Below are 16507 nucleotides of genomic sequence, written 5' to 3' on the forward strand. Positions count from 1 at the left end.
GTAAATAGGAGAACCTCATAAAAGGTAGGGATTTCACTGGAAATTACTTATTTTTGTCCTTTTTAAGAGAAAAGCTTACATGCAACAATGGCAACTACTCCTTGGGATGCAAGAAAAGACATAAAGGGGCAAACCAGAACAGGGTAAGAATTTTCCTTTTTTAGAGCACATGAAGGAATGAAGTAGAGGAGGTCACACTCTTAGATCAAAGCCCAGAATTAAAAACTAAAGAACTAAGATTACATACATCCTGCTGCCTCTCAATACAGTGTAGCATGATGCAACATGAACCACCAGGAAAAACATTTTACAATAGACATTCTGGTTTTTCAGCCTCAATGCTGTTTTTCTAACCAGTTCTTTTTTAGGGTTTTAGACAAACTGCATAGTTCTTCCCAGCATTCCAGGACTCCCACCAAGATGTGCCACTCCCAGCTGGACTCCCTGCTAAAAACTAAATGGTGAGGGGAAATCACAGGTTGGTAAACAACAGCACCTCAAAAATGAGCCGCAGATAGAAATGACTACCCTCTGGAAAATACAACCACAACACACACAGATCAAGGCCTTGGAATGTGAGGTATTTCCCTGCTAGAAATGGGAAACAATCTCCTACTCAATCACACCAGTGGCACTAAGAAGGAATGTTCAAGCTAATGTCCACTTTTCCACCAATTGGCAGAATATTAAAATAATAAACACTGAGGTTCCAAGAAAATAAGAAAACCAAAAAACGCTAATTTATGCTACTTAAAAGCTGACAAGTATACCTCTGTGGTTCTAATGCCTTTGGAAAGTCTTCATAAGAGGACCTTGGCCCGACTGAGCCCCACCAGCTCAGACGCTGCTCATGCCTTTGAAGGCCTTCTGAGATGGTGACTGGTCATTAGTACACAAGTGTCTGAGGCACAATTACTCTTCCTCATTCAAGAGCTGTAATGTTCATGGACTTCTCCTTACTATAACCTCCATGACCTCCAACCCAGTTGCTCACCACAGGTGACTGTTGAGACTACTCAGACCATGCCACTTTTAGGTACCTGATCATACTATGATTAGTGGGATTTTCAGATTTAAAAAATGGCAACCCATTCCAGTACTCTTGCCTGGAAAACTGCATGGATGGAGGAGCCTGGTGGGCTACAGTCCATGGGGTTGCAAAGAGTCAGTGGCTGAGAGACTTCACTTGAACTTTCAGACAAGAATATTTAAGTTTTTTTTTAAAGCTTATACTGCATGTATGTTGCAGAAAGATACTATCTGAGGCTACCAGAATGAAATTTCTATGCCACATACTGAAAGTGGTAGTTATGACAGCAAGTATTTATGTTAAGTTTTATGGCCAGGTACTTTATTGCATTGAACATTTAAATTCTCACAATTACCTTTTGAACAGGTACTATTTTTCTCCCCATTTCACAGATCATGACACTGAAGTAACCTGCCTAGGATCACACAGCTTGGAAGCCGGCAGATCCAAGTCAGGCTTTGCCTAGGAAGTCTAGCTTTCTAGACTTTCATGTACTTTCCACCATGTGCCTGAAAAGTGAAAAAGAAGGATCCTTTGCTCAATTAAAAGACTGATACCAAGTACTATTAGCGCAAAAATGTTAACTCTCTAGTTCACCTGCATCTGGCAGGTGAATATAACTTACATTCTCATAAGTATCCATTTTCTATCATTTACACTCAACAGGATGATCCTCTCACATTTCTTAAAAAAGTCTCCCCAGGCAAGTGGGGGTTGGGGGGAGGAACCCTATTATAAAGTACAATAGGTAAAGTGCCTGGGGAATGGGGCGGGGGATGGGCATGTGCTCCTTCCATGCTTTTTCAATAGCTTTTGTGCAGCACATTTATCAAGCTTTTTTGGTAGCTTTTTTAACCTTTGTGCTGCAGACAACTAAGTGAGGGATACTGAGGATTACAAAATTATTTTAAATATTTAAACAACAAAAAGCCCTTACTAAAACTTAATGTGCATTAGTATTATAAGTTTTTTAGTTTACATGAAAAAAATTATAACATAGATGTAATATTTTGGCTATGTAACTAGGGGTACCTAGTTTTACTTCTAGATAGCTACACCAGATAGAAAAAAAAATTATAAGGAGGTTTAAATGACGGTTCTGGTAATAAAAGCGCTCTAAGATTTCTAAATCAATAAAAGGAAATTAACGGTCACATTCTTAAAAGGAAAATTCCATACTTAAATAATGGCTGTGTTTTCAACTTTTTTAATGAGATCTTACACATATCAAAAACTTAAAAGAATAAGCTTAAAGACAAGTAATTTTAGGACTGGCCAGTTTTCAACATTAAAGTTTTATAAAATTGTTTCACAAACCAAAATTTCTAAAACAAAAGGCCCACAAGTTAGACTACATATACTACAGCAATCTAATTTATTCAGTGAACAGTGAGAATTTGACTCAAATTCACTGTTTTGATAAATCCCGGTAACTTCTGAGTCTGGTTTCATTTCCTTTACACATCCCCACAACCAGTCTTTAATTTATGCTAGCATGACATAGGATCGTATAAGAAAAAATTCAAGTTTGGCAATTAGTTTTTTCAAAGATTAATTAGATACATTAAAACCTGACTATCCAAGATGGATTTTAAGACAGAGTATAAAATTCAGTATTTCCTACCAGAGTGTGATAAACAAGATGATCTTAGAATTCCAAACAGAATTATCTACATATGTCAAGGAATATCTGTTTTTTCATTAGTAATACTCACATAAAAAGTGGAAAAACGGTACCCATATTATGAAAATATGGTAGAGTGTGATTGCATGTAAACAAAGTTTGGGAAACTAATTAATTCCATTACTAAAATCATTTAAACGATTTTCATATTCACAAAATTGTCATTAGGAAGTGATGGTTTTAACCCAAAACCTACTCTGGTAAATACAGTCATACTAGTACTTAAAAATTTTACCAAGAGGTAGTTATAGTTCTTAAAAATGGGCACCACTAGCACAGCGCAGGACTGTAGGCTGGTTAGGAAGGAATGCTGGAAACCAAGCTGCCAGAACAATACCATCCAAACTCAGAAGACTTCTATCCAAAACCAAATTACAGATGGGTAATAGTGACGACTACTCAACCATGTGGATGCACTTAGTGCCACAGAACTGGTTAAAATGGTAAACTGGGTTAGGTATATTTAATGAGTTTTTAAATACCAAAAAAATAAAATCCCAGCAAATTACAATGATCTATTAATATAAGAGAAGAAATGAGTTCCACCTACAGTCACAAAAAAAGTAAACAGGAAAAAGGCCCTGTTTGAGTCTATAAAGGTTAAGTCTCTTACTTGAGTAGAGTAAACAAAGAGCTGAGCTGTTTCTCTTCTCGTCTCAGCATCAACTCTCCGTGGTAAAAACACCAAGACATCCTGGAAAACTAAAAATACATAGATCATCTATATCCCCAGGACTTTAACTGCTAAAGCTTTAACTGTTAACATTTCTGTTCACTCTTTGTTGAAATAAGGTATACAGTAAACACACAGGCAAATAGAGTATAAAGAACCTAGTAACTAAGTCAGAATGAGGTAAAAGTAATTGAGACAGCTTAGCTGTTTTATTTCTCCTGACAACTGGCATGGCACCAGCCTCCTGTTCTATTTCTGAATTCCCTCTGTCAGGCATTTTAATTGTTTTAATATCAACCCTACTTGGTACAGTCCCAAAGAAAAAAGTAAATTTGTCCCACCTTACAAATAGGGGCTTCAGAATTTTCTGGCAAATCCCCTACTGGAGACCACCACTGGATACAAATCAGAACACTGTCCTGACTTTACATATTACCATCTTTTCTAGACATTTACCAGTCTCTTCTCTGCTAGTAGTAACAAATGTGAACCAATGAGGCACAAAGTATAGAGAAATTCACAACTTAAAAAGGAAAATCTTACGTTTTAGATCCAAATTATTGGTTTCTTAAGGTATTCCAGTTCCCAACTCAGGTACTTAAGAATGTATATGTATATAAAGGAATGTAAATGTGTTCTTCAGCATAACCACCGGCTCAAATAGGGGTGCAACTCAGTATTTTCACATTAGATATTCAGACTTAATGTATATATTCACTTAGTTGATGTTAAGTCCCATATTCCTTTGCCTGCAGTCCACCCTCATATCTATATTCCTACTGTCTTTTCTACTCACTACTATAAACTTTACTCAATATCCAAGTAGGGACACTGTTAAGTCCTGCAAATGGGCTTCAGACGAGTGAATTCTACTTTCTGTTTCACTGATAACTTAGATCTGGTTCCACATCTATAAAGAGCTCCTTCCAAATTTAAACCAGACCATTTCTGATCTATAAATTCTAGAAAACTAAAACACACTATGACGCTTTACATTTCTGAAGATTTCTAGAAATAGACATCTTTAGCCTTCACAGCTTTTACTTTGCTTAAGTCTTCTTGGACCACTAGAGACTTGGCCTAAGCCTAGCATTCTCTCTGCTCAGGGGGAAATACCCACTTGGTTGTCTCCATAGAGTTGCTCCCCTGGTGGTTCAGACTGTAAAGAAACCACCTGCAACGCGGGAGACCTGGGTTCAATCCCTGGGTTGGAAAGATCCCCTGAAGGAGGGCATGGCAACCCACTCCAGCACTGTCTGGGAAATCTGATGAACAGAGGAGCCTGGCAGGCTACAGTCCATGGGGTCACAGAGTCAGACACGACTGAGCGACTATGCACAACACAGAGAGAGAAGTGTCTCCATTTTTATCGTTAAGACACTTAGGAGAAAAATGACTACAATTACCCAATTCAATCCTATCTCCATCTACAGTGGACCCTGGACCTTAGCTGCTTAAAAACTTCTTTGAATAAAAGTTTAGTGTGCAGCTGTTAGTGTTTAGAACATACAGTACATCTTAAAGATAACAGAATTTCTTTCAAACTAGTTTCCTTATTGAAAACTCAGATGAAATATACCAGACTGCTGGTTTAACGCTGAGGGCTTACTTGGCATGGTTAGAGGTCATGCACAATTGTGATTATGCTCCCTCTTTTTCCTCAAAGGTATGGACTGTATCAAGTTTTACTTTTATATATTCAACAATCATGATTTTTTTCTTCTTTCCTCATGGCTTCTGAAACAAATTTAGTTTATCCCACAAGGGCACATTTGCCCAAGCACTTGACTACGTTAGCAATATCCAGTCAAAAACATTTGTTAGGATAAAACTCACCTGGATCATTTCATGAGACTTTAGAATGACATAACTTAGGTGACTCTGCCTATGTTTAAAACTTCCTAAACCTTAGATTTGAAACTTTCAGAAAATAACTGAATGAACAAATTCACTAATTGAAACAAATACTCTGAAAACCTTTAAGATACTTCCTTAAAACCCCTCAATCACACTGAACTTCTTTCAGCCTATTATAATCAAAGAATTTAAAAAATACTAGTTATTTCTGTTTGCAGGAAAGAATATGTTTCTATTCAAGTGAAACATCTTTTTAAAATTGTGTGTTTATTATAATCAAAAAGCATTGACTGAGTTCCCCAGAAGAAATTCTACTTGTAGATATCAGTACCTTACCTTAAAGAAGCTGACAGGCTATTGATTTCAGTCTCCATTAAACTCTTTTCATAATTCCATAGGAACTACATTATTTCAAACTGTTTACTTAGGAATCCACAAAAAGTTGCTCTCTTTAAATGTTCCAAGTTTCCAAAAGTGTCAAATTGACATTATATCATACTTAAAGGTTAAGTTGGATGCATACAATATGAAACCAACTTATAAATATGGGGAGAAACTTGCCTCCAAAAGGCCATCAGATTTTTCACTAAGAATACAAAATCTAAAAATGGAAAATAAGAGATCAAATCTTAGGGACAGATGGACCATGTAGAAAATAGTTAGCTAAGTTACAAGCCCCAAAAGCAATGATACCTGAGGCAGAAGATCAGGCAGAAAAGAGTCTTTGTAATTACCCAAATGTAAAACAAACCAAAAAAAAATGAAACGTGATGAAATATTAAAGCTAAATATGAAGTAATTAAAACCCATGTACTTATGAGAAATTGGCTGGACGATGGGCTCAAATCTAGAAGCTTATCAGACCTCTAAACTACAAGACCTCATTTTAAGACTATATTGATTAGTCCCTCATTTGAATTTTATCTATGCTCAGATTATATATTCCCTGATAGGGCAAACAGGAAAATATAGGTGATTTTTTTTTCATCTTCTCTATATATTATTACAAAGAATAATTTTCTACCATCCTGAAATTTTTCAAAGCTTTTTGAGAAACACACACAAATAATTTGGATTTAGTCGATTTTATTTACAGCTTATTTTTTTTGTTGTTTTTTTTTTTTACATTTCAAAGCATTACACAATTACAGTTTCTCATTTTCTGACCTGCAAACAGATAACCTTAAACGGAAATATTTTTTTTAAAATTATCAAACTAGGTACATCCAGAATGCAACAATTACATATATGACAATTAATTCACAAAGTATAATTTACCAGGACATATCCTAAGAATTTAGGAACAGCCAGTCAGTCAGGAGAAATCTGACCAAATTTAGCAATCAACTATTTACATATCCAAAGACAAATCTATCTGAACTCCCAAACCAGAAGTTTGAAAGTTTTTGTTAAGTCCCCACTGGACAAGAGAGAGGGCGCGATGATTCAGACCTAGCCAGCCTTGACAGTCTTAATCCTCAGGACTGGGCTGCTTCCCCAGTCTGCAACTTAACAGCAAGCATCTCAGTTTGTCAGACATCCAAATATCAAACTCCTGTGCCATTATGCACATAGAAAGTACTGATTAATTAAAAAACAAAAGTCATTGAATATCCTCACTATTCCCCCCCAGCTCACCAGCCCTTAAGATCCCAGATATGCAACCTGTGTCACATAGTGACAGGCGGTATTTTATATATGTATGCATTTATGTACACACACATACATGTACATGTGTGTATATACATATACACATACACACAGTACTAGGTACAAATGGCAATTAACAGTCCCTGCAAAAATTCATTTTCAGTTGAGGCTATGGCTCCTATGCCTTGGGATGGTTTTAGACTTCAAAACTGAAAAATACTGCTAAAATCTCCTTTCCTAAAGACAAAATTTGATTGCTTGTTCAGTTTAAGCTTCTCTGTCTAAAAATGGCTATAAGATTAAGTATAAAAAAGCAGCCAACTGAGTGCAGTTTCTCTCTCGGGTTTAGCCAAGCTGTCTCGTAGAAGTTACCCCTCACTAGACTACAAACCCTGGGGCGCCTCCCAAAGGTTCTTGCCTACCTTACTGTCCATGTTCACGTTTCAAACTGTGTCAGCAGAGCCCGCACTTCAGGGGTCAGCTGCTTGGCAGCCTTCGCTGCCTCTGTGATAGCCTTGCGATACAGGCCCTTTCTCTTCTTATTAAAGCGTGACTGGAAGTTTTCTAAAAAGGGGGAGAGTTGCGAAAGAGCCAGAAAAGATGTTGTTGGAGACCCAAACCATGAAATACGGGCCTCCTGTCGGACTAAAATGCCGCTATCTTTCCGGCTCACAGTTATGGTAAGAATACGGGCTGGCCACCAGGGGAAGCCATATATCTTGGCCCAGACAATGTCCCCTACACATATGGTCCTGCCATCTGGTGTGACGCACTTAGAGACGTTTTTGGAAAAGACTTTCATTTTCAAGGAATTACTGAGCTTTTTCTCTTCCTTTGAAGAGGAGGAAGTGGAGGTGGAAGGTGCATGCATACAGCCTGGAGGAAAATCAAAACTTTCAGAAGAACTACACTCAGAGTTGGAGGATTTCAAATCATCTGTGCTATCAATGCTACACACTGAAGCACTGGAAGAGTCAGACTTCTTTTGATTTAGGGTCATGTAAACAGAGATACTGCTTTTGCTGCCCTTTCTGCCCAGCGTCTGCGGCTCCTCCTGCTCACCAGGCACAAGCACTTCAGTTGCGTCCTGAACCCCACTGCCGGCCTCTCCAGGGCCTCTGCAGGGACTCTGAGTTTCTGAAGGGGCCTCACCTGCTGAGCGGGTAGAGGTGCAGCGTGACTGGGGCTTGGGTGCCATCTTGCTGCTTCGCATCTTCTCCAGTCCGGTCTTCAGAGAAGAGTCATTCTCTTCATTCCTGTACCTCTGGGGCTTTAAACGAACCCGGGGTGGAAGGGAGCCTGAGCTAGGGTTCTGATATCGACGTGTGAAATGGACTTTTGAATGCGCACTTCTGGATGTAGAGGTTTCACTCTGCTTCTTCTGTGCCTTTTCTTTGGCAATTTTCAGCACTTCCCGAGCTTTTGCATGATCCATGTTTTTATTCTGGAGCACTTTTTTAGTACTTAGCTGAGCTTTTGACGTGTTTGCCTGAGCAGGCACTCTGACTGCTCGGCCTCTGCTGTGGGTGATACTTGGAACCCTGACCACAGCATTTCTTCTCTGGCTTTCACTGTGGCTTCTCCCGTCCACCTTATGGTCAGTTTTCAGTTTCTTGTTCACAGTAGTTACGCTTTCATTTCTCCGTTTTTTATCTTCATATTTAGAAGAGTCACTTGCACTACCACCTTTCCTAATCTCTTTTTTTTCAGCAACAACACTGTTTTTACACTTGTCACACAAAACTTGCCTGGGTCGTAGTTTGATAGCATTCATTATTGAAGTAGGTTCTTCCCTGTACATTTTTCGTTTGGGTCGCTTAATTTTCCGAGGAGGCGGCTGAGGTATTGATTGGTTATATGTGTCCCTGATAAACAAAGGGGGAGGATAAGGTGCTCCTTCATGGAAGAGAGGTGGTGGTTTGGAAGTCCACAGGCTTTCGGCCAAGCTGAGCTCAGGAGGCGGGACAGGAGAAGGGTCATTGGGAACAGCACCATTCACTTCACACTTGACTTCTGTCCCTTCTTGGAATGTATTACTTTGGAGCTGCATGGCTTCGGGTTTATCCTTATATTCCCTTTTGGGAAATACTGTCACAGGGATCCCATGGGGCCCAAACCTTTGAAAGAAATGGAAGGAAAAAAAGAAACCATTAAGTTAGTATCTACAATTCCATTTCTTGAAAGACCACCTACTGTTTATATGACCTTTCTTGAAAGCTATTTCACTTTAAAAAGCCTTTTCACTCTAAAAACCTACAGATGGACCTCCCCACAAAAGTCCCAAAGCATACCATTCCATTTTTTTTGTCTCACATTTTGGCATACACTCAACAGGAAATACTCAATAGTTGCTCTAAGCAATGCCATGATAGCTGCTGTTATTTTAAATAGATCTTTTCAGACTTGAATCAGTAAGGAGGTCTGTCAGATAGCTTAATATTTAATGTAATTTGCTGTAACACTCAACTACAGACATGTCCAATAAATGCAACTATAAATATGTAGTATATGGATCTTCCTCTGGTTATATAATAGCTTTTAAAAGCTTCACAAAGCAAATTTGGCCTTACCTACTCCAAAATATTCAATCAGTAAAATCCTATATCTCACCTTTATTGTTTAAACCCTAAAGATTCACAGGTATTTATTTGCTTCTCTACTATTCTACCCTAGCTCATCCCATTCATCCACCCCGCCCTATCCCCAAGGGGGTAGGGGTGGGGGGAAACAACACAGAAATATTAGAAATTCAGATAACTTCAAAAGCAGAGAGCTGTAGAACCATGGCTTTTGAGCTTTTTAAAATCACATCACACAATAAGAAGTATTTTCACACTGCAATCCCATACAGTGTTTATGCATGTATACATAAATGCACACATAGGTAAATGCACACAGCTAAGCAAAAGCATCACTAAATACTCAACCGTATAGTATGTTATACATACTTGTATTTTTTCTACTCTAGTCTATTTTCATTTGTTTTGATGCTAGTCAGATGCATTAAATGGATTTCAGAACTTTACAGACCCAAACCCAGTTTGTGAAGCTATGGTAGAGAACAAAAATCTCTACAATGATCAATTTCTAATAAAACAGGGGTCAAATAACCTTGCTTCTCAGGTGGACTTACTGTGGTTTAATCTGCCTGAGCTAAACATCAAGAACCCTTAAATCTAAACTTGCTATATACTCAGAATCCTGCACATAAAAATAAAATCACACCACCAGTTTCATCAAGTACATGTTAACGTGCTAATTTTAAGCACTAATTGAGTAAAACAGTATTGAACACAATACAGTTCTAATGCCAGTCCTCTAAAGCAAAAAGAACTGGCTTCAAATAGTCAGGTGGAACCCCTGACCTTATTAGATGCAAATGTTTTATATAGATCTGTTTTTCTGGAGAATGGGTGAGTCTTGGTTCTCACATTCTCTAAACCATCCTTATGTCCCTGAAAATGTATTGAATTCTTCATTGGAAAGAAATCTTAAGATTGAGTTCTTAGGGCTACAGATAACCTAAACTTGGGCAGGGATACAGGAAGAGCCAACACCGGGATATTTGGTTCCAAGGCTTGAGTGGTTTTCTTCCTGAAGTCTTTTGTTAGCTTGACTACCACAAACCAGCAACTTTTAGCAAATATAAGCCACAAAGAAGAGGAAAGCCTTCTTTACCTAGGGTGGGACAAGTTTGGGTCTGTGCTAATCCACAAAGGAAGGACAAAATTCCTCACTATGTCAGACTGCAAAATTAACTTTCAACTGTATACTTCAATACAAAAAAAAAAAAAAATTTTTTTTAAGTAGCTTACTATTTCAGTATAGCATTTTGTACCCAAGTGTTTGCTTCCTGACTACTTAATTGCAACGTACTCTGATTATCTGCCCTTATACATAAGTGCTCAACACTTTTTCAAGATGACAGGAAGGCAAAGGTATTTCTGTGTTTTATTCTGGAGCTACATAAAAAACTTAATGAGGTGAGACCACTATTTGTATTAACAGAATTCCCTAATTTGTATAAGCCATCATTTTGTCCCATTATACTTTCACTTATTTCCATAATTGAGAAAAGAACAAATTTCCTTCCTTTCATTAGGGATAACTAAACTGCAATCATCTTAGTTTGTTTTCTTTTTTTAACAACTTTGTATCCTCAGGCAGTCCTAAAGCCCTCTAAATTCAGTTTTTGCTTGTATAAAAGAGAATAGCACTATTTCCTACCTTAGAGAATTCAGGGAGGTTAACAGATCAAAAAATGTTAACCATTTTTCAAGTAACTTAATCTTACTTTCAACTAACAATTTACCTGAGTTTCAGATCCTTTCTATATCTCTTACGTATCATCTGGCCAATTACATTAAAGCTGTTTATGTCAAATAAGCTGTGAAATCTGGTATGTCCACCTTCATGGAGTTTTTAATAAGAACATTAGTTTCCCCACTAGATCTTTTGCCTTTCCCTCTTATGCATATACAAGTATTACATATTTTTAATAACACAGGGAAGCACTTGATTGTATAATGATAATGGAAATTGCAGGCCAAAAAAGAGAGAAAAAAAAGAAAGAAGCCTAACTGGTAATTGTGGCCAGTGGATTGGCAAATATTTTTTAACTGATAACAAAACTTCCAAAAAGAACCAGAACGATAAATTATTTTAAGAGGAAAAGGTCATCAATGTCCTACTCCATCTTAGTGACCATTTTGGTTATGGTTCCAGGAAGAACACTTAAAACCATGGCTATTTTCAAACTGAGTGTGGAAAGGCTGGTTGCAAAATCAATTTTGTGAGTCATGTCTGTGATTTAAATTTTTAAAAATGTGTAAATATATGTAACTGCAGTGCATCTGTCTCATGTATGTGTATATATGGGGTCACAGATAAAATATATTACTATGTGCAAGTGTGAAAGCCAATGACTTATGAAACTGTAACCTTAATAAGAATATAAAGTAGCAATAAAACTATGGTCTCCTAAAAACCCTAAAATCTAATTTCTCAAATACAGTTGGGGAAATCTACAACACACCACCACTCAACGGTATTTGAAAAGGGAGATTCTTAAGCCCTGCCCCAAGACTGAATGTGAAGACTCTCCTAGGGTGGAACACAGGATCTAAATTTTTAGCAAGTATATCTGCTTTACCATTTTCTAAGGTGAAGATATTTATGTCCCATGTGAATGCTCACCAAAGGGTGACCTCAGCAGAGGAAGATTTTAATGATCAGTGGAGACGGAGAAAGCAGACTAGTATCCCTTGCATGAGCTTTTTCCAAAAGAACTTTTTACAAATACTTCAAGCCTTGAGTAGAAAGATTCAAACCATCTCTCTTTCCCCTCCCCTTCTCTGTGCAGCATGAGGATATTTATTAACACATTGGCAACAACTCATTCTAACTCCTACCCATTTCCAATCTTTAGTACCCAAATCTTCTAAAGGAAAATTATTCAGGTATTGTAGCTTAATTAAAAATAGCTTTTGGATATAAAGTAGACAGGAGACCTCCCTGCCCTAACTCTGCGGATTCCTGTGAATCTAGTTCAGAATTAGTTTAAAACTAGCGATCATCTTAATAATCTAGGAGTAATGAATATCAAAATTCTGAGGGAAAATACTGGGGCTTAATAGTTATTTTGTCAAAGCAAGAGAAAATCACTATGAAAAAGAATCTTCAGCCAATGCAGATGTGAAACAATTGCTCAGAAAAGAAGTTCAGGCAAGTTAGTTGAGACAGACGCCAGTGTTCCGTTTGGACCAAACCTCCCTCCAATCAAGTGTATGAAGGAAAGACAAAGGGAATCCTTTCTCTCTCAGGATTCTTTTCTCTTATAAAAACCTACAGTAGGAAAAAATTATATGCAATTAACCCATATTTTAAAATATCTAGATGTACTCATTTCAAGCAGATGTTTTCAGAACATCTACCTCCCTCCTTAAATCACCAAGTTTAATCATAAGGGAGGGGAAACTGAAGCAAGCTGATTTTGGTTCACAGTGCATCTCTGCAAGATTGGTGGTTAGGTCAAATGAAATTAGTTCAACAGTCAGCTACGTGAGATAGAAAATTTTATAAAAATAAAATACAATGTACATATATGCCTCAAAAAATTAAACACATCCACTTCTGAGTATTTAGCCAGTAACTGGAAAAAAAAAAAAAGGTTTCTCAAAGAGATATTTGCACACACACATACACAGCAGCATTCACCATAGGCTAAAAGATGGAAACAACCCAAATGCCTATTTACAGACAAATGGATAAAGTACAATGCACTGTTACTCAGACATAAAGAAATCCTATCACATGCTACAACATGTATTATCCTTGAAAACATTATGCTAAGTGAAATAAGCCCAACACAAAAAGACAGTATGATTCTACTTATAGTAGTCAGACTCACAAGAGTTACTTAATGGGTACAAAGTTTCAGTCTTTTAAGATAAAAAGTTCTGAAGATCTGCTTCACAACAATATGAATGTACTTAAAACTGCTGAACTACATACAGTTAAAGAGTATACTTTATGTTTTTACCACAATTAAATTTTTTAAATTGTCTAATGAAGGGGGGCAAGTGTGATGAGAAGCAGTATATTTCCACGGTGATAAATTATTACTGCAGGGGAAATAATAAGCACAGTGGAGAATAACAGGGCAATACCCTGACCTGAGAGGAGACTCAAACGGACCATCACCAGTGAGGCCACATAACCATCGCCATGGGGCCCTGAGCACACAGCACTGCCTTGTAGACCCTGAGCCTCCAATGAGTAAGTAACAGACCATCGCCATGGGTCCCTGAGCACACAGCACTGCCTGTAGACCCTGAGCCTCCAATGAGTAAGTAACAGACAGCTAAAGGGAGGAACAGTCTCCATTTCATACATTCTACATTCTACTGCAACTAAATGCACTACATTTACTCAAGGAAAAGAAGTTTTAAAGGACATTTTTTGGAAAATTGACAAATAAAACCTGAGCTACAAAACAGATAAAGGTTCTCTTATCAACATTTCCTGAATTTGAAAACTATGCTGTGGTTATGCATGAAAATATCTTTACTCTTAGGAAATAAATGCTCAAATATTAAGGGGTAAGAGAGAATGATGTATGCGACCTACTCTCAAACAGTTCAAGAGAAAAACATGTTTATATAATGAATGATAAAGCAAATGTGGCAAAATGTTAAAAATCAGTGTATTATGGGGAGGGAGGTGGGAGGGGGGTTCATGTTTGGGAATGCATGTAAGAATTAAAGATTTTAAAATTTAAAAAATTTAAAAAAAATAAATAAATAAATTAAAAAAAAAATCAGTGTAGCTAGATAAAAGAGTTTAAGTTCTCTATTTTGATATTATTTCAAAGTTTAAAAATTATTCTAAAAAGTATAATCTTAAATTTAGTTTACACCTCAGTTCCATCAAAACTTTCAAGCAGGGACTTCCCTGGCGGTCTAGTGGTTAAAACTCCATGCATCCACTGCAGGGTACACGGGTTCGATCCCTAGTCGGGGAACTAGGGATGCTGTGGCACAGACAAGACCAGGAGGAAAAAAATTAAAACCTCCAAAGGAAGTATATAAAAAAGAAAATTTGTTCTGCTTAAGCATAAATGCCCATAAATTCACCTCAAGTACCATTAAGCACAAAATCTATTCAAATACAAGTATGCTAATTAGTCAGATAGTATAAAACTAGTTCCCAGCCCTAGGATCAACTGCAGTACGTGAGACAGAATGCAAGAGTCCCTGCTAAAAAAAGGTTCTAGACTAGAGGGAAAGAAAGCACTGAGGATCAGTGACTAGGCAATGAACCTTGCAACAGACTACACCTGGAAGGGCCCATGCAGATTAAGTAAAGAGCAAAACAGGAGTGGCAGAGAGTGGTTGCCTGTTTTTGAATGTTGGTAACCAACTAAAGTTAGTTTTAAAAAAGCAAAAAACTTAAGCCAGCCAAAGAATCTGCTTACCTGAATGTGTTTCTGCAGAAATTTAGAAAATGCTGGCAATAGGAAAGCCATGTTACAAGCCTTAAAGACACTGAAGTCATTAAGGTCCCTGAAAATGGCTACAAGGCATTTTAATGGGAAATACTTAACAAAATGTGCTATTTTTTTTTAACTTCACTGTAACTAGTGCTAACAACTTGGGAGTTCGCAAATTTTAGTGAAATCACATTTGTTTTTTAGAAAAAAAAGCCAACAGGTGATAAGGTGCAGCCCAGGAATTACCCGTCAGCAAACTGACACCCCCTTCCATAGGAGACAGTTCAGAGGCTCACAAGACAAGCGATACAATACAGACAATCCATATGGTGGGAAAAGAGGACATGTTGACGAGCGTGTGTATGAGGGAGGGTTAGGTTAAGAGTGTGAGGGAAGAATACTAGTCTCCTAAAAAGACAATGCCAGTGAAGGTTTCTGATTACATAGTGATGGGACCAAAAGTACAAATCACTTGTTAAAAAGTTCTAGTCTGGTCCCACCATTTAATAAGTAGAAAGAACACAAAACATCTTCCTTTCCCTAAGTTTGAAATTTGTCTTCATCAAAAGTGAGCCCCTTTCAATTATGTTTTAGAAGCAAGGAAGAAGCAGGACTAAATTTCCCAAATGACACTGTAACTTTCTCTTCATGACAAAGCCCATAATTCCCTCAAAATGCATCTGCTCCAAGGGGTTATTGGGAAGAAAAAATTGAGACACTTCCCTCACCATCCATCATGAAAACTCCTAGTTATCTCACTCCTTCATAAATGTAAACGTCATCCTTCCTTATTAGAACAGGAAAGTTATACTTCACCAGTGTTACTTGAAGCTTACAGACTTTTTCAAGTTCTTTGAAGATGCAGATTATACTGCAGGCCACAATGCATTAGGCTGGGAGGCTATTCAAGCAAACCTATTTAAATGACTCTTAATAGCCGCTGCATCTTAGTTCTGCCACTTAATAGCTACTTCATAAAACTATGAATAGTTAACAACTACATAGTACTTACTTTGTGCCAGGCACTATTCTAAATTATTTACAGCAACTGATTAATCATCACAATTTGTAGCTGATGAAAAACTAAAGCACAGAGTGTAATGACATTCCCAAGATCACATAGCTAGTGAGCAGTACAGCCAAGATACAAATCCAGGCAGTTGCCCCCAAAATCAGAATCTTAACCACAACTACTACTGCTTCCCCTCACTTCATCAAGCTACTTAACCCCTCTCATCCACCTCTAAGGGAGTGGAGGAGCTAACAGGCCCACATACTGTTTTCTGAACCCCATCGAGGTGGACAGGCCTCAGAGGTTTTCCAGCTTTAAAGATAATAAGCACTGATTCATCAAGCTTTACTAGTTCAGGGGCGAAATGAAACAACTTCACGCTAAATGGGATAAATACATATAATATCCTCATATAACCTCAGTCAGGTTAGGCTTTGCCACCAAAAAATTTAACAGAAAATTGGTTTCAGAGCTTTTTCAATATTGGAATTGAAGTAACTTGATAGAATTGTCAAGATTAATTAAGAGTATACATAATTACTGTATACGAGGCCTGGTGGGCTGCCATCTATGGGGTCACACAGAGTCAGACATGACTGAAGCAACTTAGC

General features: G+C 37.6%; 1 protein-coding gene and 1 non-coding gene across 23 annotated transcripts in view; one reads left to right on the top strand and one right to left on the bottom strand.

Moving 5' to 3' along the window:
- PWWP2A (PWWP domain containing 2A) overlaps window positions 1-16507 on the bottom strand; it is a 51436-nt gene that overhangs the window by 25128 nt on the left and 9801 nt on the right. For 9 of the 22 annotated variants that reach the window (XM_027970466.2, XM_042250688.1, XM_042250695.1 and 6 more), the window contains one exon: window positions 6314-9011. In XM_027970466.2, the coding sequence (XP_027826267.1) occupies window positions 7331-9011 (1681 nt within the window). In that variant the 3' untranslated portion in view covers window positions 6314-7330. Of the gene's footprint in view, window positions 1-50; window positions 1540-3327; window positions 3417-6313; window positions 9012-16507 lie in introns of those variants that run through there. The other 13 variants (XR_009600914.1, XR_009600913.1, XR_009600912.1 and 10 more) reach the window with 4 other exon arrangements.
- Window positions 14846-14975, top strand: LOC114115085 (small nucleolar RNA SNORA33). Its single transcript, XR_003589583.1, has one exon. It is a non-coding gene; the product is annotated as a small nucleolar RNA SNORA33 (small nucleolar RNA).

This window comes from Ovis aries, chromosome 5 (assembly GCF_016772045.2).
Source record: "Ovis aries strain OAR_USU_Benz2616 breed Rambouillet chromosome 5, ARS-UI_Ramb_v3.0, whole genome shotgun sequence".
In the NCBI taxonomy this organism is placed as follows: domain Eukaryota; kingdom Metazoa; phylum Chordata; class Mammalia; order Artiodactyla; family Bovidae; genus Ovis; species Ovis aries.